We start from the raw sequence: 27,351 nt of genomic DNA, 5'->3' as shown, positions 1-27,351 counted from the left end.
TCCGTCGAGTAGTTTTGACGTACTCCGGTCCAAAGACAAATGAGTAAATAAATAAACTAGAATCCGGATTCTTATTCGCATCATCTCCAAAATTTAATGGGGTCGTCCATGACCTAAGATTTATCTGTGGTGAAAACTTTGTCACAATCCGTCAATTTGTTTTGATGTTATCTTTAAAATTGTGAAAAAGGCAAATCCGGATCTGGAATCCGGATCCGGATCCAGATCATCTCCAAATTTCAATCAATTCGTCCATGATTTAAGATCTATCTATGGTGAAGATTTTGTCAAACTCTGTCGAGTAGTTTTGACGTAATCCTGTCCACACACAAATAAATAAATAGATAAATTAATAAACTAGAATCTAAATCCTGATTTGGATAATCTCCAAAATTTAATAGGATCGTCGATGACTGAGATCTATCTGTGGTGAAAATTTTGTCAAAATCTGTTAGTTTGTTTTTATGTTATCTTTGATATGGTGAAAAATAGAAATCTGGATCTAGATTCCGGATCTGGATCTAGATCATCTCCAAAATTAATGAGGTCGTCCATGACCTAATATCCATCTGTGGTGAAAATGTTGTCAAAATTTGTTGGGTAATTTTGACGTAATCCTGTCCAGAGACAAATAGATAAATAAATAAACTCGGATTCGGATCCAGATCATCTCCAAAATTTGATAGGTTCATTAATGACCTAAGAACTATATTTGGTGAAATTTTCGTCAAAATCTGTCGATTAGTTTTGATGTAATCCTGTCCAAAAACAAGTGGATAAATAAATAAACTAGAATCCTGATCCAGATTTGGATCATCTACAAAATTTCATGGGGTCGTCCATGACCTGAGATATATCTGTGGTGAAAATTTCGTCAAAATCTGTTTATTTGTTTTGATGTTATCTTTAAAATGGTGAAAAAATTAAAATATTGATCGAGAATCCAGACCCGGATCTGGATCCAGGTCATCTGTAAAATTTAATGGTGTTACCCATAACCTAAGATCTATCTGTGTTGAGAATTTCGTCAAACTCCGTCGAGTAGTTTTGCCGTAATCCTGTCCACACAAAAACATATAAATATATAAATAAACTAAAATCTGGATGCGGATCATCTTCAAAATTTAACAGGGTCGCCCATGGCCTAAGATCTATCTGTGGTGGGTATTCTATTAAAATCTATCGAGTATTTTTGACATAATCCTGTTTTTTAAACTTGTAAATAATGCACATCCGGATCTAAAATTCGGATCCAGATCATCTCCAAAATTTAATGGGGTCTTCCATAATCTAAGATCAATTTGTGGTGAAAATTTCACAGAAATCTGTTAGGCAGTTTTGACATAATCCTGTCCACAGACGCACAAACAAAAATGATAATAATAATATATTAATAATAATAATAATAATAATAATAATAATAATAATAATAATAGAACACATTGTAACTTAATTATGCATATTACTGCTTCCCCGATTTTTTCCTCATAGCTTTCAGTTATCTTCTTTTTTAATAAGTGGTCATATTGGCACTTCCAGATTTTGAATTCCTTCCTTATGCTTTCAGTATTTAACAAACTCCACTTTCCACCTTTGCGTCTATTTTCTCTTCTTTTCACTAATTTCTCTCATCGAATCAAAGGTATCTGTCCTTAACATTTATGGTAGTTTGTATCAATGAGCACATGCTATCATATTCATTTGTATGCTTCCACCCTACTATATATAGTTGCAAGGCAAAGGCAATCAACACATAGAGTACCCATTATCCGCAAGTTACCATGACCACAGGGAATATCGATAACAATTTATTTTCCTAGTATTTTTATTAATAAACACATTCAAAAATAAATTAGATTCACTTTTACGACATAGTTTAGTTAGCACTTTTTTGTAATGGTAATCTAAACGTTATAAACTTCTGCATTGGAGAAATGGTGCACTTCTCTAAAATCTGATACAAAATTGTCCATCCAACGTAGCATATCCCCTGTCAAATTTGTTGCCCAATCAACAATATTAACCAATAGATATGACTCTAGTTATTCGCCAAAGGCAGGTGTTAGGAAGCTGAATCATGATTTGATACGATATCCAAGATTGAAATTTCCACATAACTAATTTCGTTGTTGTTATGGAAATCATTTCAATGCCCATACCAAATTCCTTAATGACAACATAGGCAATGCATTGTGTCTCTTTAGTTTAGTACAATTTGAAAAATTTGCTGCGTGAGAGTTGCATTCCTTGACATTGTGAGTTTCTGCACATCTTCCTAAGACTTTGTCGTCAGTTTTGAACTTGCAATCGTTTGCAAGATGTCTAGGCTACACCTTTGACAGTGGAAGCAGGTGCTCACGTGTTATCTATCGCGTATGCTGTACGTTTCCCATCGTAACATAACTTTGTCTCCCTTGTCATGAATAGCCTTTCAAGTTTGAGGCTCCCATTTCAACGTGAATTGGCCACTCCCAACCCCACCCTCCTACGTAGGTTTCTTGAATAACGCGTATCTTCTTATTGACAATTTGAATCGCTTTCAAACAATTAGAGCATCTACTAACTGGTCTTCCTCGCTGAATACATTACACATAATTATTTTTGGCTTTAGTTTTCTAATCTTTCTCGTCTCAATTCCAGTAACCGTGTTCCTTATCCTCTTTACTCGTTCGTCTCTAATCCTGGCATTTGCAAAATCTACAACATTTACAATTGAAGCAGATCTCGTATCAATAATCAATGTATCTTCGAGACCATTATTTCCTCCATCCATCACTCAGTGATTTTAACTAAAGCGTGCGGAATCTATTTCCAAAAGATTTTTTTTATTTAACTTTGTCTGCTTAATGTACATTAGGTCATTACGTGATCTGCTTGGAACTGTCAACGTTTGCAGTGTTATCATAATTGATTCTAAGCTCTTTCCTCTGTGAGATTATCTTAAGTGCATGCATTATCTATCAAAATTATGTTTATGCACGATTTGTAATCCTAATTAAGATGGAGGTTGTTATTGAAATGTCATCATCACCATCATCATCATCATCATCATCTACGCCTATTGACGCAAAGGGCCATCATTGAAATATAACTTGAATGTTTTGGAATATGCTTGTTCTAAATCTCTGTACAAAAAAAAAAAAAAAAAAAAGGCAAAACATTGATATTTCTAAAAAGAGCCATTAATTGCTATATGATGTACGTTTTTTAGCTATCCCCTTTACCCATTCTGTTAATTGGCTAAAAAGAAAAACTGTATAAGAGAGAGAGAGAGAGAGAGAGAGAGAGAGAGAGAGAGAGAGAGAGAGAGAGAGAGAGAGAGAGAGAGATCCATGTCAGACAAGAACGTTGGAGATCATTCATGCCTTGATTCTCTTGGCGCCAGGGAGGAGATGACACTTTCTACTCTGCTCTAAACTAAGAATTTCTGACTAAAATCGAATCACTTCATTCAAGACCTGTGCGGACAAGTCGTTGGTCTCCTTCACTTAAGGCATTCCAATTAACGTCCCGTCTCCAAAAGTATTTCTGAAAGGGTTAACTCTTAGAGTTAAACCAGGTGTGTTATTATTATTATTATTATTATTATTATTATTATTATTATTATTATTAGCCAATCAGGATGCCAAAAAAACCATAAATCAATCAATCAATCAATTACTAGCCAAGCTACAACCCTAGTTGTAAAAGCAAGATGTTATAAGCCCAAGAGCTCCAACAGGAAAAAATAACCCAGTGAAGACAGGAAATAAGGAAATAAATAAACGATATGAGAAAAAAAAAATAACAATAAAATATTTTAAAAACAGTAACAACATCAAAACAGATATATCATATATAAACTATAAAAATACTTATGTCAGCCTGTTTAACATCAAATCATTTGCTGCAAGTGTGAACTTTTGAAGTTCTACTGATTCAACTACCTAAAAAAGAATAAATTTAATTAAATAACGGTCTTCTTTTATTAATAAATGACATTTACTTTGCTGAGATTTCTAAGGATTTACCTTGATGTGTATGCTAAGTTTTCTAGATGAATGTTTTTCCACAAGCTTCTTCCATTCATGTTAAAGGAACAAAAATAATGAATAAATAAAGATAAATCTTCAGGTAATTCCTGATACATATACCCACATGATATTGATATATATATATATATATATATATAGAGAGAGAGAGAGAGAGAGAGAGAGAGAGAGAGAGAGAGAGAGAGAGAGAGAGAGGGAGAGAGAGACGCAAATCGTCTCATAACCTTACAAAGTTAGAAAAGTTCGAACTTATTTTCGGTCTCTTCACCAGAATACAGACCGAATTCTCTTATGTTGCTAACCTACTTCACAATGTTGGTGCCTAATTACAACCGAGATAAATGATTAGGTTATTAGTAAAATTCGTTTGAGAGTAGGTTTGGTATTAGTATTAACGATTTATTCACGAATTTTTTATATTTCTATAATTGTTCTACTTCAATCTCTTACAATGATGATGTAATTGAAAAGGACCACGACTAGAAATTTTGCAATTTATACCGTCATTTGCGGTTGATTCCCATATACATGATGTCCATAAGTTTAAATCAAGATATCAAAGGATACCAGATAATGCATGTGTATAAGGTCTTTTCTGTACAAAATACTTATAGGTAAAAATACAGGAATCGAGAGTTCTTAATATAGTTTAAAATGTCGCATAATTTCCAATTAAATCTAGTGGATCATACGTTTTTATACTTTAATAATCTCTCTAGGTTAGATATAACATAAGATAGGTATGCAGAGGAAAAAAAGTTCACTTGATTAATAAAATTAATTATCAATCTTTATTATTATTATTATTATTATTATTATTATTATTATTATTATTATTACTATTATTATTATTTGCTAAGCTAAAGCACTAGTTGGGAAAGCAAGATACTATAAGCCATAAGCTATCACGATGGAAAACTAGTCTTCTCTGTAAACGTGAAGAAAAAATTTAAAAGTACTGTAGAGAGAGAGAGAGAGAGAGAGAGAGAGAGAGAGAGAGAGAGAGAGAGAGAGAGAGAGAGAGAGAGGGTTGGCGTAAAGAATTTTCGGTTCGCGATACTTTTGGCGCCAGGGAGGAGTTCGCACCTGTCTGAGCACCTGGAACCCCTGCGGTGCCTGGAGAGCATCTCGAGCCCTTAAATTTCGTCGAAGACATTCCCAAGCAATTACATTCCGAAGTCTCCCCGCCCCTACAACCAAACTCAAATAGCATGTTGTATTTTCAAAATAAAGGATAGCCTACTTTGTTATTTGTTGTGAAATTATTCCCGCTTTAATTATCTTCATTACCCTTAAGATTTTTGTATGAATAGATCCTTGAGTATGTTACTTTTCAAAAATGTATTTCTTACACAGACACCTGAATAAATAGTGGATATTCAAGAGTGTCCATCAAGAAGAGCTGCTTACCATAACTAAAGAGTCTTTTCTACCCTTATCAAGAGGAAAGTAGCCACTAGATAATTAGAGTGCAGTAGTTAACCCCTTAAGCGCAGAAAAATTACTTGGTAATCTCAGTGTTGTCAGGTGTATGAGAGCAGAGTATAATATGTAATGAATAGGCCAGACTATTCTGTGTATGCGCAGGCAAAGGGAAAATAAGCCGTGACCAAAGAGAGGGATCCAATGTAATTTAGTAATGTCTGTCTAATCAAAGGACCCAACAACTAGCGGTAGTATCTCAACGGGTTGCTGGTGCCCTAGCCAACCTACTAGATAGGCAAGTACTCACGCAACTGCTTGCTTACTAGAATTAGCACAAAGTTATTCATGTGCAAAAGTAAATTATATCAAAACTACTAAAACAAATTTATCTCTAACTCAGTTCAACACAACTCTCTCTCTCTCTCTCTCTCTCTCTCTCTCTCTATATATATATATATATATATATATATATATATATATATATATATATATATATATAAATATATATATATATATATATATATATATATATATATATATGTGTGTGTGTGTGTGTGTGTGTGTGTGTGTGTGTGTGTAAATCAAACTCTCTCTCTCTCTCTCTCTCTCTCTCTCTCTCTCTCTCTCTCTCTCTCTCTCCCCCTCATAGTCTTGCTGCCATCACTTAGAAAATTAAATTGCAATTCCTTTTGTCCTATATAATCAAAGTTCTCTAAAAGGAAAGTAAAGCAAAATATAAATAAAATTCTGGGGTGTAGTGACTATAAAATCTTTCAATATTCCTAACAGAGAGAGAGAGAGAGAGAGAGAGAGAGAGAGAGAGAGAGAGAGAGAGAGAGAGAGAGAGAGAGACTGGATGGGGGTTACAGCTCCTACTTGAAACATCAAGTCAAGGAAACAAAAGAGTAGGCCTACAGTCATTAGGCCGAAAGAATGTATCGTGTCAACAACGTGGCGCCGGGGAGGAGTTCCAACCTAATCAACGATAAGCTTTATTGTCCTCCCCCTGCCCCAACCGTTCCCACCCTGTCGCCCAAATGTTGCCCTTTCTCGCACCACCGTAGCGCCTAGGGGTCTAATATAATGCTTTCATACTTAAAAGACATTTCACCTACATAGGAAATGTATATGATCCATGTGTTGACATTTCTTTGCAAAATACAGTCGATTTAAGAATAAGTAAATCCACGCTGGAAAATACATTCTTGATTTTCTGGGTAACTTGTTTGAAAAGTGAAGCGAAATTGATTCATCAGACTGTGTATCATGGCTACCCACTCGTTTAGATCTCCTATCACTCGGGGTGGTTCTCTGAAATTCTTTTGATGTTTGAACATTTCACTCCTTTATCGCATACTTGTCTCTGGCCCTTCCCATTCTATCTCTGTTGAGAGACTTTTCTGCGAGGATAACAAAGGGAGGAAATATTTAACACCTGATCTTCTTATGAATATAATATACCATTTATTCGTCATTGTAAAAGAGCAAATAAATTGTACAAGAATCTTGTCATATTCCTTCAGGACAAAATCTGAGTTTTCCAAAGGAAAACAAATGAATTTTTATTAAAAGGAAAAACACAATATAACCATTACTGTATAGATCAATTACGGTGACCGGAAAGCTTTTAACATATATAAGACTATGTATTAAAGATAACTTTTTTGTTATCCTAAAGATAAATCTTTCTAAAAGTCAAGGCAGCAAAACTCTTTTTCATTAAAGTGATGGTATATCTTTAAGAGTTGTTTAAGTTGATAAACAATGAATGAATGAAGAATGCCAGCGTCATCTTTTCAATTCCTAAGAATGACAACGAGAAGGAAAACGTGAAGAACATGAAATTTGGAATATGCAACAGGACATGCCATTTCACGTTAATGTTTTCCCCATTCTACCAATAAGCTGGAACTGGAAATGAGTCTGCAACATGGAATGCGATACGGAAAGATGGGGCAACAAATCGGAAGTCATGTATGTTTGAGGGCTCGGCAACAGCACCTATGGCCAGGGAAATTTCACCAAGTCACGCTGGTTGCGCCGGGTGGGGCTGTAACCACCAGATATGCAATGGAGGTTACAACTTCAACATGAAACGTACATTCTAAATAAAATTCTGTGGAAGATTTTTTTTTTTTGTCTTAGTATTTTAAATCCTAGAACACTTATGCATAACCTTTGTGTTGACATACGGACAATAATTTAGATAACTTTTAACATCCTTGTGAATTCTACGAACTAAAGGAAAATTTATTCCTAGAGTTTTAGGACTAAACATTCGTGAATAGAACGGAAACCATTGTTTTATAACAAGATGACATGGAAGATAAATAAGTATCCTTAATTCACGAGTAAGTGCAAATTTGCGTTTTATGCTAATAAAGATTATGGTCAATAAAATGAGAAAAAGAGAGACCCTTAAATACTTAATATTGTGGATTATTCCCAAAGGTATGGGTTAGTTGGTAAATCTCTGACCAGCTCGTAAATAGATTAAACATGGCTGACCCCGACTTCTCTCATGATTGGTGGAAGGCATACGGAGGCGTGGCTTCTGAAGGCATACAAATACTGGTGCAAGCATCCACTTTCCACATTAACTCCAAAAACACCAATCTAGGAGCAAGAACGTTTTAACATCAATAGTGTTGTTAAGTGATAGACTCAAAACGGTAAAAGGCCAGGAACTACTTCGTCAGCATGTATGATCCAAACTACGCATACCTGGGCGGCCATGGTTATCCTCAAAAGCCAGTACCTTTGAAAGTCCATCCTGCTGCACCACTGCCTGTCGAAGCATACCCTTACCCTGATGCAAAACTACCTGCTGCACATTATGGTTTGCTCGGTGAGTAAGATTTACCTTAAATCTTTCAATTTTTTACAGCGTGTATGTGATTTGGTGAATATTGATTACCATTGTTGTTTGTTATCTATCAAGTAGTGTCCCTGCGTGCGTAATGTAATCTTCTAAATAACGGGCTGCTTCAGCAGTAAGAGTTCCTGTTATCTCATAAGTGTTTTAATGTGAACACGTAGGCCTACGCCAAAACTTGTAAAGATTCAGTAGAATTCGCATTACTCCTTTGGCAGGGTACATTATCACCAACAATGTCTAATGGAAGTTTTAAGATGACTTTTAGATCATTTTGATAAAACAACAAACACCCGCACATACATGCACAAACTCTCAAAGGCTCGTAAGATTTCAAATTACTCCTTTGGTCGTGCGTAGAATGTTAGTATATTCTTAATAAAGCAAATAACGAGTGGTTTCATATGTAGGCTATGTATGAATGATACATATTATTTTGATCTATTATATTGTTACCAGATTAACTCCTCTTGTATCTACTTTGACGTGGAACTGAAACATAGCTTGTTTTTCATTCTACAGGACACCAACCTCAGCTCTATCAGGAGTATCTGACACCAAGACCCTATGCAGGCTCCGGTAATCATTTGCCCTTTATTCAGAGTCAGACTGATTCCAAAATTGAGGCACGTCTCGAGAATGAGGATCTATGGAATCGTTTTCACGAAATTGGAACAGAAATGATCGTATCCAAAACTGGCCGGTAAGTAAGCTTAGCAGATAATAATAATAATAATAATAATAATAATAATAATAATAACCTTTCCAAACACCTGTTTATCAGTCACTATGTACTCATTATAGAGAATACTTGGCTTACTGTAAAAAAACAATTAATTAATAATTTTATTTCATTTTCAGGAGAATGTTCCCGTTTCTGAACATTTCGATAAGAAATCTGGACCCAAGTACTATGTATGCTGTGTTCCTGCACATGGTTCCCGCCGACGGATATAGATATAAATACACCAAATCCGAATGGGTCAAAGCCGGCAAAGCTGATCCACATCTTGGACACGTGTACTACGTTCATCCGGATTCACCCCAGAAAGGAAGCAAGTGGATGAATCGCGTCTTGTCCTTTCAGAGAGCCAAGTTAACCAATAATACTTTAGATCAGAATGGCCATATCATTCTGAATTCGATGCACAAATACAATCCTCGAATAATTGTGACATCCATCTGCGAAACTCCCGGAAGAAATTGGCCACGATTCAGAGATTTCATTTTTCCAAAGACTTCTTTCATAGCAGTTACTGCCTACCAGAATGCCAGCATCACGCAACTCAAGATTGATAATAACCCATTCGCCAAAGGTTTCCGCGAAACAGGACAGGGCCGTAACAAGAAGAAGATTGCAAGAGAAGACGTAGCGGTTTTAGGAGTCGACCAAAATGATATCAATAGTAAGTGCTCATAATTTGTTTCCTTGAATTAGTTTCTACATTTCTATTCCAAAGGGCTTCAACCTTGTTTTGGAAACTGAATTTGAGGAATCTATTTTTAGTGCGTTAATTCAATTGTTGGCAGTTATTTCAGAAACTGGATTCTAAATGATGGATGCTATATTCAAAACATTATTGCGCCTATTCACTGTTACAGTGTATTTAAAGGATTTTAAGGAAAGGTGGTGATATGATTTAATGAAGTCGTCAAGTTTGAAAAAGGATGAGGGTTACTGACCAGTTTCTAAACAGGAAAATCAATATAAAAAAGAAATAAGTTTAGATTTCATTTAGTGCAAGATTTGGGTAACCCATAAATCAATTCTTAATCTAGTTTTAATGGTTTTCTATATTATGAGTTTTCACATATGTTATTTGATTATTTCCTTCTTCCAGTACGCTCTGCAGTGCAAGTTCCAAATGAAATTGATAATGAGGCCTTAATGGATGTGTCTGACCAAGGATATAGGTCATCGTCTTCGATGTCATCAGAAAGTACCATATCTGCCCCAATCTCATTAGCCGAAATATCTGAGATATCCGACGAGGAAATAGATGTTGGCAAACCCCCGACACCTCCCACTCACAGCCATCTGCGACTCTTCAGGGCTTGGCTCACTGACGATGATACAAAAAAACGTCAAAATCCATCCGGCAAAGAACATACCGTCACGCACAAACCTGAGGAAGAAACCAGTGCAAATGAGAAACCTAAAGAGCTTAGTTTACCGGCACCACTTCGGGATAATGTGACTCTTCATCCTACACCTGTGCAAGATATGGTGATACCTTCCGTCAGTGACAGGTCATCCAGGTACCTGTCCTCTCCTGGTGCAGTGCCCTATCCTTATTATCTGTACAGCAATTCACCCAGTGCGTCCTCCGGGAATTCGTATGCCTACCCACCATATGTGGGCCCCAATAGTACTCCCATTCCAACTTTACCAGGTTCCCCGATTCATCCGTTCCCCTTCTCTTTTCCTGTTAATCCGCCAAAATAAAAACCTCTACAGTAGGTCACCGTACAAAATTTACGATGGAGGATATTCTAGTCATTTATTTCAGAAATAAAAGAGAAATAATTCCTACCTCGGTAGTAAAACCTCTCCCCATTTTTAGTGTAAAGTTTGAGCCTGACATCAAGGTCTAATAGTCATTAGCTCTAGGGAAATTTTGATCTTTGGTTTTGTTATTTGAAACATAAGATCGGAATGTAGATTTTTTTTACGTATACTGTATAATGTAAAAATTATGGAAATTATAATCGAGTGTGTTTTATGCAGAGTATTTATATTGTGAATGTTATCAATAATAAACAAAATAAATTTCACATGGCATTTAAACTTTCCTTAATACCGGTAGTCTTTTATTTAGACTATAATAATATAATTTTTATAAAAGTTTAAAGTTTAAACAAAAATAAAGTTAGGGAATAGTTTCACGAACAGCATAAGGAAAAAAAGTCTTACAGTTGAAATAAGAAGAATGAAAATAATTTGTTTCAAAAACTATATATACTGTTGTAAAGTTAGTTAGAAGTATTTTGATAGGCTTAATTCGTATGATAATACTAATAAAGTAATTGTAAAACATAATGATTCATATTAAAGAAAAACTTAATAAAAGAGTAAAATAACAAGATACCAACACAAGTTCTTTTTATGTGACAAAACTGTAAATGACTGGTGCATCTCATAATCTCTCGGAGAGTTGAAGTAATTGTTCTTTCTAATTCCTATGTTTGTATGTGATCGGGGCTCTATGTGAGATGTGTTGGGTGTTCAACAAATGAAAGGAATAAACTTCGATCGACGATAAAGGTTTTTCATTTGATATTTTACGAACCATCAGTGTTGAGCCATTGCAAAACAAGACACTTATTTCTAGGTCATGCTTTTATCAAAAGATTGAGTCTGGAGCGAACAATGAATAAACTATATCTTTCTTGAGTACCTCTGTTTCAACACTGATATGGCTATTAACTGATGTTACAACCCTTATTTTTCCCTGAAATATAAGATTTGATAAAGCACCAACGAAAGCAAACTAATCTCTTCTTCAGTTTCCACGGTCCAGGAATTATCTCGATCGTTTTCTAATTAAAATTTGAAGATATTGAATTAATCTGTTACAATCTGTAAAAAAAATGAAACACAACTATATGTAAACTAAATTGGTAAAGTCAAGATAGATATTCACCGGAAGCCATATCAGCACACAATACGATTTCTCCCGCATTAGTATCAGTATATCAATATTCATTGTGTTCATCGGATTTTGACTTTAGATTGATATATTTCTTCATGTGTCATTGGCATTACCAGTGCCCACCATTTCATCCGTTTTAGGTATTGCTATACCTATCAATAAATTGTAATATGTGCAGGTAGAAACAAAATGATAAAATGCGGTTACACACAGTTGCCATTGCTCCGGATGTAAGATTTACTCATCTTTTATGAAATAGAATCTGCTTTTCGACATTTTTTATTTTATTCATTTTGGGGCAATTGTTTGATAAGGCAATCACCGGAAAAAGACTTTCCCTGCATCAACCGATAATGATGGGATTAGTAATAGGATTTTTAATGCATATAATATTCTTTATTTTATCATACAGATCGAGACATTATCGACGATTTCTTGAATATGAATTTATCGGCCGTTATTTCAAGGGAATATCGAATTTTCAATCTACAGAGGATGAAGAAACGTCCAAGATATCTTGATTTGCGGGTGAAGTTAGTCTCTTTTAGAAGAATTCAGCCTGATAAACAATGATAACATCATAATATTGTTGGCAAAACAAATTTTACAGCCCCATTAAGAGACAATGTGGCGCATGAATTGCAGTATCTATTTATTCTTAGAGTCTTTCTCTCTCACTCTCTTTTTCTCTCTACAAACGCACACACACACACACACACACACACACATACATATATATATATATATATATATATATATATATATATATATATATATATATATATATATATATATTGCAGAACAAAGACCTCAGACATATCCTTCCACTTGCGTCTGTTTATAGTCTTTCTATGCCAGTTCACGCCCACAAACTTTCTTAGTTCGTCAACCCATTGTCTCTTCCTTCCATTGCTTCTTTTGCAATCTCTAGGGACCCATTTTGTTATTCTTAATGTCCATCTATTATTTACCATTCTTCCTATACTCTCCATGTCCATTTCTTATTCTTACATGGTGTTAGAATATCCTCCACTTCAGTTAGCTATTGTATCCATGCCGCTCTTTTTTTCTCTCAGCATTATTCCCATCATTATTCATATTCTATAGTTCTTTGAGTTGTAACTAGCTTGATGTTTTAAGACTTTAGTGAGGCTCCAAGTTTCTGATGCATAAGTTGATACTGGTATAGCATCTGATTAAATACTTTTATTTTTAGAGAAAGTGGCGTTTTGTTTTTTATAATCTCATTTTGTCTATCAAAAGCTCCCTTTCAAAGACAAGGAATAGATGAATTTTATGTTAGACCACTTAAGGATATCTATACAGAAAGTACAGCAATCCTAAAGTTGCATAAAGACAGTGCTAAAATTCCGATTGAGAAAGGATTTAGACAGGGAGACCCAATCTCTCCTAAATTATTCACAGCATGCCTACAAGATTTTAAAAATTTAGATTAGGAAAAGTATGAATTAGTATTAATGGGGAATACCTTAACAACTTAAGGTTTGCAGATGACATAGTTATATTTGGTGAATCATGAGAGGGATTTCAAAAGATGATAGAAGATTTGAATAAAGCAGATATGAAGGACGGAAAATGAATATGAGTAAAACTTAGATAAATTTCAATGAAAATGCAGAAAGACAACAAATAAGAGTTATGGACGAACCTCTAGTGAGATGATGAATATGCACACTTAGGATACATCGTAAGTGTTTACTCAGGACACGAGTCTTAAATTAAAAAAAGGATAAGATATATATATATATATATATATATATATATATATATATATATATATATATATATATATACATGTATATATATATATATATATATATATATATGCGTATATATATATATATATATATATATATATATATATATATATATATATATATATATATATATATATATACGTATGCGTGTGTAAGTTAATTTAGTTAAGGATGCAACAATTTTAAAGTCAAGTAACCATAAAATGATGAGAAGTAAAATTCGTCTAGATCTAAGGAAAAGCAGAGAAAAACTAATTCTAAGAAAGAAAATAAACAATCCTGTAATAAGAGAAATAATCTGATGAGTTTAGTTCATCCATACAAAATTGGTACTACTTACTATGTGATTAAATGGGAGTAAGTAAAGAAGAAATGAACGGTAATTTTAACAGATTTTGTACTGGAATCAGTGCAAGAGGTAGTCGGAAAAGTTCCTAAACAAGATCAGGGAAAACTATCAGAAAACAACAAAAGCCTGATAAAGAAAGATTGGAAAATTGAGCAAAATCCAATAGAGATTAAACAGAATTAGCAGAAGTATCTAAAATAATAAACTAAATAAAAGCTTAAGCAATTCGTAAACACAATCAGATCAAAATTGAGGAAACACTTAAGAAAGGAAGAAGAATCAAATTGATGAAAAGGCTGAAAATGGAAATATTATCAACAAAAGAGACTAAGTGATATAAATTGAAGAGGATTTCCATGCAATACTATGCGATGGTTATATGAAACATCACTATGAAATACTGAATCACGTGAGCCGGTACCAAAAGTAACTGTAGAAGAAGTGAAGAAAGCTTTAAAACACATGAAAAGAGACAAAGCAGCAAGAGAAAAGGGTCTAACAATTGATTCAATAATAGATGGACTAGATTTTATAGTAATAAAACTCTCTGAACTTTATGAAAATATCTACAAGAATGCTCTATACCTACAGCTTGGAGAAACTTTATTATTCTACTAATTCATCAAAAGAGAAAAGCCAGACCTGAAAAATTACTTCTCAATAAATTTTCTCACAGTAATATATAGAATAGCCATGAATATCATGTTAAGCCAAAAAAGCAGGTAGGCTTTAGAAGCTGGTATTCAACAACTGACCATATCCGTGTAATTAACCAACTGATGGAAAAATCAGGGAAGTCTGACAAACCACTATGTTTAGTATTTACAGACTATAAGGAAGCTTTTGATTCTGCCAAAACTTCCGCAGTAATGAAAGCCCTTCAAAGGCAAGGAATAGATGAATCTTATGTTAGAACACTTGATGATATCTATATGGGAAGTACAGCCACCATAAATCACATAAAAATAGTGAGAAAATTCTGATTGAGTTAGAAAAAGTTTTTAAAAATTTAGATTGAGAAAATGTTGGAATTAACATTAATGGTGAATACCTAAACAACTTAAGATTTGCAGAGAACGTAGTTTTATTTAGTGAATCTTGGAAGGAAATACAAATAATGATAGAAGATTTTAATAGAGAAAGCAGAAATGTATGAATAAAAATTAATATGAGTAAAATTAAGATATTGTTCAATGAAAATGCAGTGAGACAACAAATAAGGATTATGAACGAACCTTCAGAGGTTGGATAGAAATTAAGTATTTCCCAGAACATGATACCGAAACTCAAAGAAGGATAAGCATGGGATGGAAATATTTGGGTAAATAAAATAAGATTATGAAAATTAAAATGCTACTTCTCCTGCGAAGAAAAGCATTTAATGAAATGTATGTATATATAAGTCAAAGGATTAAATTACAAATTTTTAAAGGTAAAGGTGGTATAGGTAACTATAGGAATTATGAAGGTATTACGTAATGCGTTATACTGGGAAAGAAGCATGTTGGGATTTTGATTAAGAAAGTAATATGCATGAGACAAGGACTGACATGGGAAAATGGTGTGTTTAGATAAGGATTGCATGGGCCAATTTTTTTTATGAAACTTTTATGCAATAAGTTTGAAAGTAGAATGAAAAAGCTGTATGGGGAATACATGAACCGTAAAACCCTATGATTAAATCGATAGAAAGACAACGGAGAGAGTGTTTAGAATGTGTGTTACAGATGTTTAGAATGTGTTATTGAATTTTAGAATGTATGTTATAAATGGTAGGTCGTTAAAATTAATTAAAAGGTTTTATGATGGAAACAAATCATATGTTAGAGTTATTGATATGATAGAGATTAGTTTGGAGTGAAACGAAGTCTAAAACAAATGTAACCATATCTCCATGGGTGTTCAGTATCTTTATTGATGGAAAGATGCAAGAAATTAGAGGAAAGGCATTGGATGATGGTGCCTAAATATGTGGTTAACTGGATGTGGAATGTTTCATGTTCGCAGAGCTTACTGTGTTGATAGAGAACACTAAAGAAAAACTGCAGAGACTTCTTAAAGATTTTAATGTTTGCAAGAGGAAAAGTTAAGAGTAAATGTGAAGAAGAACAAGATGACGAGGACAAATAGAAACTAAGAGGACAGAGGGTTAATTTGGACAATGGAAAGATGGTAGTGATTGATCCATAGGTGCATCTGATTGTAAATATAACTGATTATATGATAAGATGAGAAAAGAGTTGAATCACAAAATAGATGAGGCAAGCACCTTGTTCCTGGAGACAGGGATGGCAATGTACAAAGAGTATTGATAAACAAAATCTCCTGTATTGTGGTAAGATGTGATGTTGAATGCGAATTAACCAAAAAAAGTTTCAAGCTGTTGAATTCACTGTTTGTTCTTTGCACGTAGTTTAGGAAGAAGTGGTAGAATATTTGTTGAGCAAAAGGATGGCTTAGCTTATTTTGAGGTGGTATGGTCATGTGGGAAGGATTGGAAAAGATAGGTTAATGAGAAGATTGCATGTTTCTGAAATGTTAGGAGGCATGAGGAGAGGAAGATACAGAGAAGCCCAGATTGGTGTTTAGAAAAGGGTGGAAACGAATTACTTTGATATTCACGAAGAGTAAGTGAATGAAAGGTTGGCGTGAATGGTCCAGCATGCATAGAGAGCTCGATGCAGAGTTGATGAAGCTTTCAAAGGCTAGCATCTGATCGGCCGGGTCTCGAACCCTGGTCCAGGATACTTGTATGACAGTGACCTTACCACTTAGGCACGAAGAAAGATAAAAGTTAATGACAATTCTTCTGTACACACACTATATATATATATATATATATATATATATATATATATATATATATATATATATATATATATATATATATATATATATATATATATATATATATATATATATATATATATATATATATATATATATATATATATATATATATATATATATATATATATATATATATATATATATATATATATATATATATATATATATATATATATATATATACTGTATATATCCATCCATATACCAAAGGCACTTCCCCCAATTTTGGGGGGTAGCCGACATCAACAAGAACAAAACAAAAAGGGGACCTCTACTCTCTATGTTCCTCCAGCCTAACCAGGGACTCAGCCGAGTTCAGCTGGTACTGCTAGGGTGCCACAGCCCAACCTCCCACATTTCCACCACAGATGAAGCTTCATACTGCTGAGTCCCCTACTGCTGCTACCTCCGCGGTCATCTAAGGCACCGGAGGAAGCAGCAGGGCCTACCGGAACTGAGTCACAATCGCTCGCCATTCATTCCTATTTCTAGCACGCTCTCTTGCCTCTCTTACATCTATCCTCCTATCACCCAGAGCTTTCTTCACACCATCCATCCACCCAAACCTTGGCCTTCCTCTTGTACTTCTCCCATCAACTCTTGCATTCATCACCTTCTTTAGCAGACAGCCATTCTCCATTCTTTCAACATGGCCAAACCACCTCAACACATTCATATCCACTCTAGCCGCTAACTCATTTCTCACACCCGTTCTCACCCTCACCACCTCGTTCCTGACCCTATCTACTCGAGATACACCAGTCATACTCCTCAGACACTTCATCTCAAACACATTCAATTTCTGTCTCTCCATCACTTTCATTCCCCACAACTCCGATCCATACATCACAGTTGGTACAATCACTTTCTCATATAGAACTCTCTTTACATTCATGCCCAACCCTCTATTTTTTACTACTCCCTTAACTGCCCCCAACACTTTGCAACCTTCATTCACTCTCTGACGTACATCTGCTTCCACTCCACCATTTGCTGTGAGACAGCAACTGTATATATATATATATATATATATATATATATATATATATATATATATATATATGAATATATATATATATATATATATATATATATATATATATATATATATATATACATATATATATACACTATATATATATATATATATATATATATATATATATATATATATATATATATATATTAATACGGCTGGAGAATTACATAAACTCCCTAACTCCAAACTCACCTGTTTATTTTAACATAAATCTGTCACACTTGAATAATATACAAACTCTGAAAATATTACATAGCTCCCAGACGGCAATATATATGAACACTGAATATCCAAAGGTCTCTTACGTAACACTCGAAACAAAACAGGGGGATTACCTGATATTAACTATTAAAAAAACAACCTCTTACTTTGGTTCTTAGTCAGGGAATCGAGAGAAGCACTGATAAAAATGTTGGTGATCGAAACAATACACTCTCTACAAAAATAAATATATTCTATAAAAAGTTACAACAATAATACAAAAAAAAATTAACACCAAAATCAAATTATTCGGAATATTAAATCTGAACAAAACATTAGACTAAGACAAAAGAAAGACTGAACAAATTACACACTCACTTGTTTCAATGGGAATTAATTTATAGAAATATTTAATTTTATTACTTAATGAAAATAGATAACAATTTAACACCCTAATGATTAAACACTAATTGGAATTTACTTAAATGTAACTGTTACACTTATGCCTTTAGGTCACATGAGGTTACCAAATAGGTAAGCTGAAATAAATACACTTCACAATTTAACCTAAATCTCACAGGGGCAGTTATAAAAATCTATGTAAAAAGGTACTTACATTAACACGCTACACATAATTACCATTCAATAATAAATAAATACACTTCACAATTTAACCCAAATCTCACAGGGCCAGTTATAAAAATCTATGTAAAAAGGTACTTACATTAACACGCTACACATAATTACCATTCAATAATCACACTATACATGATATATGTTGGGTAAAAAACTTATTCATGCTTGAGAAGGCATACCCTAGATGCACTTGAGAGGAGGGAGGGTGTTGGCTCTTTCAAAGGGACAGGCTGAAGCTCTTCTGATGCTTAAGATTTCCTTGGAGGATATATATATATATATATATATATATATATATATATATATATATATATATATATATATATATATATATATATATATATATTGACTTAATTTGTCTAGAATTTTCTAAATAGATCATTGACGTGGCTTGGGGGCCAGGCTCTAGCGGCAAGGTTGCCATCGTAGAAAAAAAAAAACAAGAGTAAATCTAATCCCGTGCAAACATAAAAATTACATAAGCCCTCGTGTTCATACCTTGTATGGGTCATACAGTATACCTAAATGAGATTATATAAGAATCGTAATAAAATATGTGAAATTAAAAGTTAATTCATAAAAATAACGTAAATTTACATATACTGACTTCAATGAAAAATACAATTACATAAATGACGAAAGTCTAATGTAATTTACATAAATTACTTGAACCTACATGAGTGGAACTAACCTTATGAGGTTAGCAACACTTCTCTATAATACATAAATGAAATACATGAATAAAATATTTTCTCTTACACAAGACTACCTTCGTAAGATAGCTCCCCCAAAAAAGATTATTCATTCCGGACCTGAATCTACCGATTCAGCCCGAGATAAATAAACTGTAACAACGTTATCTTTACCTGATATATGCTTTACATTAATACAATATGGTTGCAAACATAATGACCACCTAGTTAACCTTTGATTATTATTCTTCTTATTATTAACAAAAGTTAAAGGATTGTGATCCGAGTAAACTGTAATTTCTCCATTCTGTGGTCTGTTCACGTAAACTTCAAACTTGCGCATCGCTTTGACTAGTGCTAGCAGCTCCTTTTCAACTGTCGAGTAGGCTCGTTGATGCTTCTTCAGCTTCGACAACATGAAATTAACAGGGTGAAGGATTCCTTCCTTTTCTTCCTGCAATAAGAAAGTTCTAATCCCATTATCCAATGCATCCACTTGGATAAGGAATTTCTTGTTGAAATCCGGTGCTCGCGGTATCGATTTCGAAGTTATCCTGGCCTTTATGCAGTCGAAGGATTCCTGGCACACGCTGGTCCATATTAATTTTTTCTTGGGGTTAGTCAAATATGTCAAGGGAACGACTACAGCTGAAAAGTTCTGGCAAAAACGTCAGTAAAATCCTGCCATCCCTAAATATTTTGCAATTGCTTCCTCGTTGTGGGGGGGAGGGGGTGGGGGGTGGTGAAGCTTTCCTTATTCCTAGGACGTTTGCATCTACCAGGGAAATTTGGCCACTTCCGAGTTCAAATCTCTAGTGAACTGTAGCTTTTCCAATTTCACTCTTCTCCAGGTTCATTGTGAGGTGTGCTCCTCTTAGCTTTTGAAATACCTTTTCTAGGATTCAGAGATGTTCTTCCCAGGTTGGTAAATATATCACAGTATCATCGAGATATATGCCTACTCCATCAATCGATCCTAGAGGGTTATCCATCACTCGTTGAAAGGTAGCGGGGGCGTTCATTAGACCTAATGGCATGGCGGTGTATTGATATACCCCAAACGAGGTTATAAAAGCTTATAACAATTTTGCAATAGCCTTTTAAAAAGTCAATCTTAGAGATGAACTAGCTTGTCCAATGTTGTCAAATAGTTGGTCTATGAGTGGTAAGGGATAATTATCGGCCAAACTCATCGAATTCAACTTTATGTAGTCCATACACAGCCAGAAAGATCCGTCTGGTTTTTTTCACAAGCAAGCATTGAGAACTGTAAGGGCTAGAACTTTGTTCGGCTAATCCATTTTGTAACAAATAGTCCACTTCTTCTCTCATGACTTCTTGATGATACGACGACAGTTGAGAAACGCATTGTTTGAACGGTCTTTCTATGGTTTTAAGGTTTATCACCTACCTCGTCAAGTTGATTCGTTTCGTGATGTCCGAGACTATTTCAGGGAAACTTCTAATAATTCGGCTTAATTCCTCTTGCTGCTCCTTGTTATATTGAATTAATTTCTCTCGCAAGTTCCTAATAATGGACAATTCATTCACTTTGCTTACCGCCCCTACCTCATATCCGTCGTCGTCTTCTGTGGAGGGAATGGTTTCTGTTTAAGTAGGGCTTCAATACGTTAACATTTACTTTCCTTTGACTTTCACTTCTTCCTGGGGTTTCGATAACATAGGTCATGCCAGGCCAGAAAAAGTGTATCATAATCTTCACCGTCATGTTCCTTATTCCCATGTGTACCATCTCATGAGCTACGGCAATCACCTGTCTTCTCAACTGTGCAGGAATCAATTTCTGACGGTATATGCCCCATTCGGCATTCCCAGGGATATCGGTGGGTCTATGCTTCCTCATAAGTAACCCATCCTAAAGATAATAACAGGTGGGAGACTGCTGAACGTACGTCTCATCCACCACATGGAATAACATCTCTATTAACATGGCATCTTTCCGTTGCAGTCCTATCAGCCTTTTCCTACTCACTTTTCCTACTTCTAATGCTGATTTCTCTATTTTTTCCAAGTTCATTTCTTCCTTGTCTTCCTGTTAATTCGGTTGTCATTCCACTTCTCTCAGGCTCACTCGGGACCTCTCCTCTTGCATACCATGATGGAAATCCTCTCCTTCTGAGAATAAATCCTTCAGTTTTTCTGTCTTCTTCTGTAGCCACTTTCTTTATCATACTCCTAGTCATCACGCAGCTAGGAAACAGATACGGGTAGTCCTTCTTGAGTTCAATGGTTTCTCCGTTACAATGGGACAAGGCAGAAACAGCACTCTACCAACTTCATTACCCAGCAGGACTTCTACTCCTTCGACAGCCAATGAATTCTTTACTACAGAATCAAAATGACCTATTATCAACTTGCATTAAAGTTTCAAAAGGCAAATAAGGGTAACCTCCTCACCTCCTATTCCCTTTAAAATGACCGAATCTCCTGTGAGAGACTGTTCCACCAACGGGTGTACACCTCGTGTGACTACAATATGGTTACAACCTGTGTCGTTCAATATTTTGACTAGGATCTGCTCGCTCCCATCCAGAGCAGCTAACATACCTTCATAAATATACGGTTTAAAGGCATCCACGCTGTTTGGGGTTGTCCTGTTTTTTGTGTAAACGTTAGCTGGCTTATTTAAAGGCATCCACGCTGTTTGGGGTTGTCCTGTTCTTTGTGTAAACGTTAGCTGGCTTATTTTCATCGTTGTTCTTTCCCGTCTATTTCTTTGTCAACGCATTTTGTTAACTTGAATTATCCTTAACCACTTGGGCAACTGCTTTCGGTTGGTTCGAACAACATTCCTTACTGATATGGCCTCTCTTGCCACACTTATAACAAACAATATTAACCTTCTGCACGTCTTTCACGATACCTGGAGTGGGACGATTCGATGATTGTTGCTGTAGTACTATCGCATTCTGCTTTGGAACCGTTCCAGTGGTACTTCTACTGTAACTATTGAACTTGTTCACATAGTTATTATTGAACTAGTTTCCATGGCTCCACAAATACTTGATAATTGGTGGAACAACGGTTGAAACATCATACCTGAGGAGGGTTTACGACTAATAATATTATAATCTTCACTTAGTGAAGCGGTTTTATCAAGTTTCTTCACCTCTCTCTCTCAAGTACGTTCGAATATGTTCAGGAATTCCTTGTAAATACTCTTCAAACACTATCAATTCTTCTAAATCAGCCATCTCTCTCATGTTAGCAGCCTCTATCCATCTCTTAAAACAACGTCATAGCTTATAAGCATAATCCAGGAAAGTAATTTTTTCGTCCTTCCGCAAACTTTAGGATCTTTCATTATAATATTCAGGGATCATCTGATACACTTGTAGCACACTCCTTTTAAATTGTTGATACTCTTTCCTCTGGTTCTGAGACAAGGCAAGATGGTTACTTTGTCCTTCCCCAGAGAAAACACTCTGCAATAACACAGACCATTTATCTTATGGCCATTCCTTCGTCGACGCAACCATTTCAAAATGATCAAAGAATTCGTAGGGAGCTTCCTCTGTGAATTTTGAATTACCCTCTGCGCATTAGTCACGATAAACACGGGATTGTGCATAGCAGGGGTCATCTCTGTCTGCATTGCCAACCTTGCACAAGCATTCAACAGTTCCAATTCCCTTGCGTGTCTCGCTTCTTCTATATCTATTTTTTCTCATCTTCTCTCTTTTTCTTCTCGTCTTGCTTCCATTACCCTCGCATGTTTTGCGATTTCTCTGGCCTATTCAGTCTCTCTTTCTTCTCGTCTCTCTCTCTCTCTCTCTCTCTCTCTCTCTCTCTCTCTCTCTCTCTCTCTCTCTCTCTCTCTCTCTCTTTTCTCGCCTTGCAATTTCTCTTGCCTCTTCTCTCTCTCTTTCTTCCCGTTCTGCCATCATCTTCAACTTAATCCTATTATCTTCCGCTGCAATTCGACGAATCTGAGCCTCTACATTCCTTTCTGCTTTCATTCTTTCGGTTCCTAGGTCAGCTGATCCTTGTTTCACTACGAATTCTGCTTCAGCATTCTCCAAGAGTTCTTGAGCTGCTACAATATCTTCTTTCGACAACATTCCTGAGTTTATGAACGCTTCTAAGGCTAGACACTTGATTTGAGCCTTAATCATTCCACTTGTTGCCTGGGCACCACATGCCATTAAAATAGAGAGCCACTGAGCTTTAGTTATATTAGCTTCTGACCATTCCTGAGCAATTGGATTCTCCAAAAACTCTTGAACATTAAGTTGTGCCATCTTTTACTTTATAAAACTTATTCCTCTCCAAAATTATATCCTAACAATTCACAGAATCCTATCAACACTAAACTGATCAAACCTTTTATGAAAACACAGCCCTCTTATCACCAACATTTGAAACAGACTCGCTCGATCCCAAGGGTCTGGGCACCAAAAATATATATTACAGCTGGCAAATTACATAAACTCCAGAGTTCCAAACTCACCTGTTTATTTTTACTTAAATCTGTTACACTTGAATAATACCCGAGCTCTGAGAATATTACATAGCTCCCAGACGGCAATATATATGAACACTGAATATCCAAAAGACTCATGTAACACTCAAAACAAAACTGGTTGTTACTTGATATTAATTATTCAAAAACAACTTCTTACTTTGGTTCTTATTCAGAGAATTGAGAGTAGTACCGATAAAAATATTGGTGATCGAAATAATACACTCACTACAAAAATAAATATATTCTATAAAAAGTTACAGCAGTAATACAAAAATAATTAACACCAACATTGAATTACTCAAAGTATTAAATCTGAACAAAACCTCAGACTAAGACAAAAGAAAGACGTTGAACAAATTATGTAATCACTTGCTTCACTGTAAATTAATTTATAAAAATATTTAATTTTGAAACTTGATGAAAATAGTGTACACTTCAACACTTTAATGATTAAACACTAAATGAAATATACATGAATGTAACTGTTACACTTACGGATTTTTAGTCACACGAGGTTACCGAACAGGAAGGCAAAATAAATACACTTCACAGTTAACTTAAATCTCACAGGTCCAGTTACACATACACACACACACACACACACACACACACACATATATATATATATATATATATATATATATATATATATATATATATATACATATATATATATATACATATATATATATATATATATATATATATATATAATATATATATATATATATAAATATATATATACATATATATATATATATATATATATATATATATATATATATATATATATATATATATATATACATATATATATATATATGTTTGTGTGTGTGTATACATGTATATAAACTCTTATATCATCTTTCTTTGCTTTTTTTTATCTCAAGATTTTTCCAAGTATGTGTATGAGTAGCCTACTGTTCAAGATCATATTAACTTTAGTGCATGCATTTATGTTAATAAAACCAATAGGAGTCTCAAAAAAATAATGATCATGTCTTTACTGTACACAGCTAAAGTGACATAACTAAATTATGAAGAATAGGCTCTATACAAAATTTCGTCAGCAATGTTAATGTGTAGGCTACACAATGTCTACAAAGCAAATCTTCAATCATAACGAAACATACTTCAACGTCACTACTATATGCTGTTGCACACAAAGGGTTTATCCTTATCCATCCCCGGTTTCATGCTAGAGGTTCTTACAATTAATAGTCCGGATATGCATCGAATATCCAAAGTCAACGAATATCATTACCATTATTGTGCGGAAAAAAGTATGTAAAGGCTTGCCTACCAAACTTCCACTGAAAAAAAATGCCCTCACGAGTAAGTACAGCACATGTAATAGCTTTTCGTAGTTACGGATTTCCTGACACTTAAGCGTAATATTTGTTCGGCGATGACTGTGACATCTTTGTTATGCCTTGCTGTTAAAGCGCGGAGAAATTTTAGCCCCGAGTCAGCTACTTCGATCCAAGGCCTACCGTCGGTAGCAAGAATTTATGTAGAAAATTTTGTCACATTGTCTTTCTCTGCGTTTTTTGAATTATTCAGTATGCCTCTTTTTCATGAAAGGCGTGATAGGTCACCATTTCCGCTGTAGTCTTCCTGTAAAGAAAATAATGTGGCCGCATAATATTATTCCCATGCATCAGTAATTGAAGACTTTAGATGTAATCTTCAAATATATCGATTTATCAATTAAGGAGAAAGCTTAATGAAATAAAACCAATGCGCGTTTTTATACACATAACCACTGCTCTTAGCATCATGAATAGTATCGTTATTAAAAGTACATCTTGTATACGCGTTCATAGCAACTAATAGGTAGTAGGTTGGCCAGGGCACCAGCCGCCCATTGAGATACTACCGCTAAAGAGTTATGGGGTCCTTTGACTGGCCAGACAGCACTACATTGGATCCTTCTCTCTGGTTACGGTTCTTCCCCTTTGCGTACACAGACACCGAATAGTCTGGCCTATTTACAGATCCGCCTCTGTCCTCATACACCTGACAACACAAAGATTACCGAACAATTCTTCTTCACCCAAGTGTTAACTACTGCAATGTAATTGTTCAGTGGCTACTTTCCTCTTGGTAAGGGTAGAAGAGATTCTTTATCTATGGTAAGCAGCTCTTCTAGGAGAAGTACACTCCAAAATCAAACCATTGTTCTCTAGTCTTAGGTAGGGCCATAGCCTCTGTACCATGGTCTTCCAGTTTCTTTGGTTAGAGTTCTCTTGCTTGAGGGTACACTCGGGCACATTTTTCTATCTAGTTTCTCTTTGTTAAAGTTTTTATAGTTTATATTGGAAATATTTATTTTAATGTTACTGTTACTATTCTTTAAATACTTTATTTTTCCTTGTATCCTTTCCTCACTGGGCTTTTTTCCTTGTTGGGGCCCCTGTGCTTATAGCATCCTGCTTTTCCAACTAAGGTTATAGCTTAGCATTTAATAATAGGATTTAATAATAATAATAATAGGCTCAAGTAAAGTGGTTTAACATCGAAAGTGTGTGTGTGTGTGTGTGTGTGTGTGTGTCCAAGTGATACACTGTTTTCTGCTAAATGATAGTTAATTGATACAGTTTTTAGCAGGCATTAAACCGAGCGATGGGGCAATCATGAATTACATTTCTTCTGCTGTAGGGTAACCTTACATAGCATGCAGTCTTTCACCTTTTAAGGGACGAAAGTTATAGCAGAATACATATGCAATGATAGCCATTACGACCATTAACTACGACAGATATTTTGTTCTTGGGATGTGTGCAGTCTTTTGTCTCCAGAAGTATAACGTCTAAGAGAATAAAAAAAAAAAAAAAAAGTTGGTGCAAGTCCAGAGGATATGACATCGAGATACCCAGGTTGAGTTTTACAGGGCCGTGTAACAGGAATTTGCCAAGATCGCAGTGCTCAGCGCTATCCTACTACCACAAGGAAGAAATGGAAAAATTTCAGTTAAAATAATTGACGAACAGAAAAGAGGAGACACGTCAGTGTTTCGTATAGATTACTTGATCTTCGAGAGTCTCACGTCTGATACTTGTAAATTTTTTAAGGTAAGTCTGTGCGACTAGGGATGATGCCATTTCACATGAACTTTGCCTTGCTTCTGAATCACAAAGATTAGATTTCGCTAAACTGTGTCCATAAATATTCATCTCATAATCTTTGACATACGCACAATAGGCTATCATTTGTGGTAAGGATGAAAATAAAAATTGAGCCATTGATTAGAATCTACGAGAAAGGAACAAGTTTAAAGTAAGTCGGTGGCACAATATGAGTGTGTCTACAGACGTCAAGTCTGAGCTGACGGGA

General features: G+C 34.9%; 1 protein-coding gene across 1 annotated transcript; it reads left to right on the top strand.

The window, feature by feature from the left end:
- Window positions 1-8,064: 8,064 nt before the first annotated feature.
- On the top strand, window positions 8,065-11,106 carry LOC137654335 (T-box transcription factor TBX20-like). The gene is made up of 4 exons (XM_068387953.1): window positions 8,065-8,304; window positions 8,854-9,034; window positions 9,193-9,737; window positions 10,173-11,106. Exons 1-4 carry the CDS (start codon window positions 8,157-8,159, stop codon window positions 10,775-10,777), a joined length of 1,479 nt encoding a protein of 492 aa, XP_068244054.1. The 5' UTR covers window positions 8,065-8,156; the 3' UTR covers window positions 10,778-11,106.
- Window positions 11,107-27,351: the final 16,245 nt, after the last annotated feature.

The sequence above is a fragment of the Palaemon carinicauda genome, chromosome 15 (assembly GCF_036898095.1).
Source record: "Palaemon carinicauda isolate YSFRI2023 chromosome 15, ASM3689809v2, whole genome shotgun sequence".
NCBI classification, from domain to species: Eukaryota; Metazoa; Arthropoda; class Malacostraca; order Decapoda; family Palaemonidae; genus Palaemon; species Palaemon carinicauda.
The sequence above is the reverse complement of the archived record's forward strand: the minus strand, read 5'-3'. Positions and strand labels throughout refer to the sequence as shown.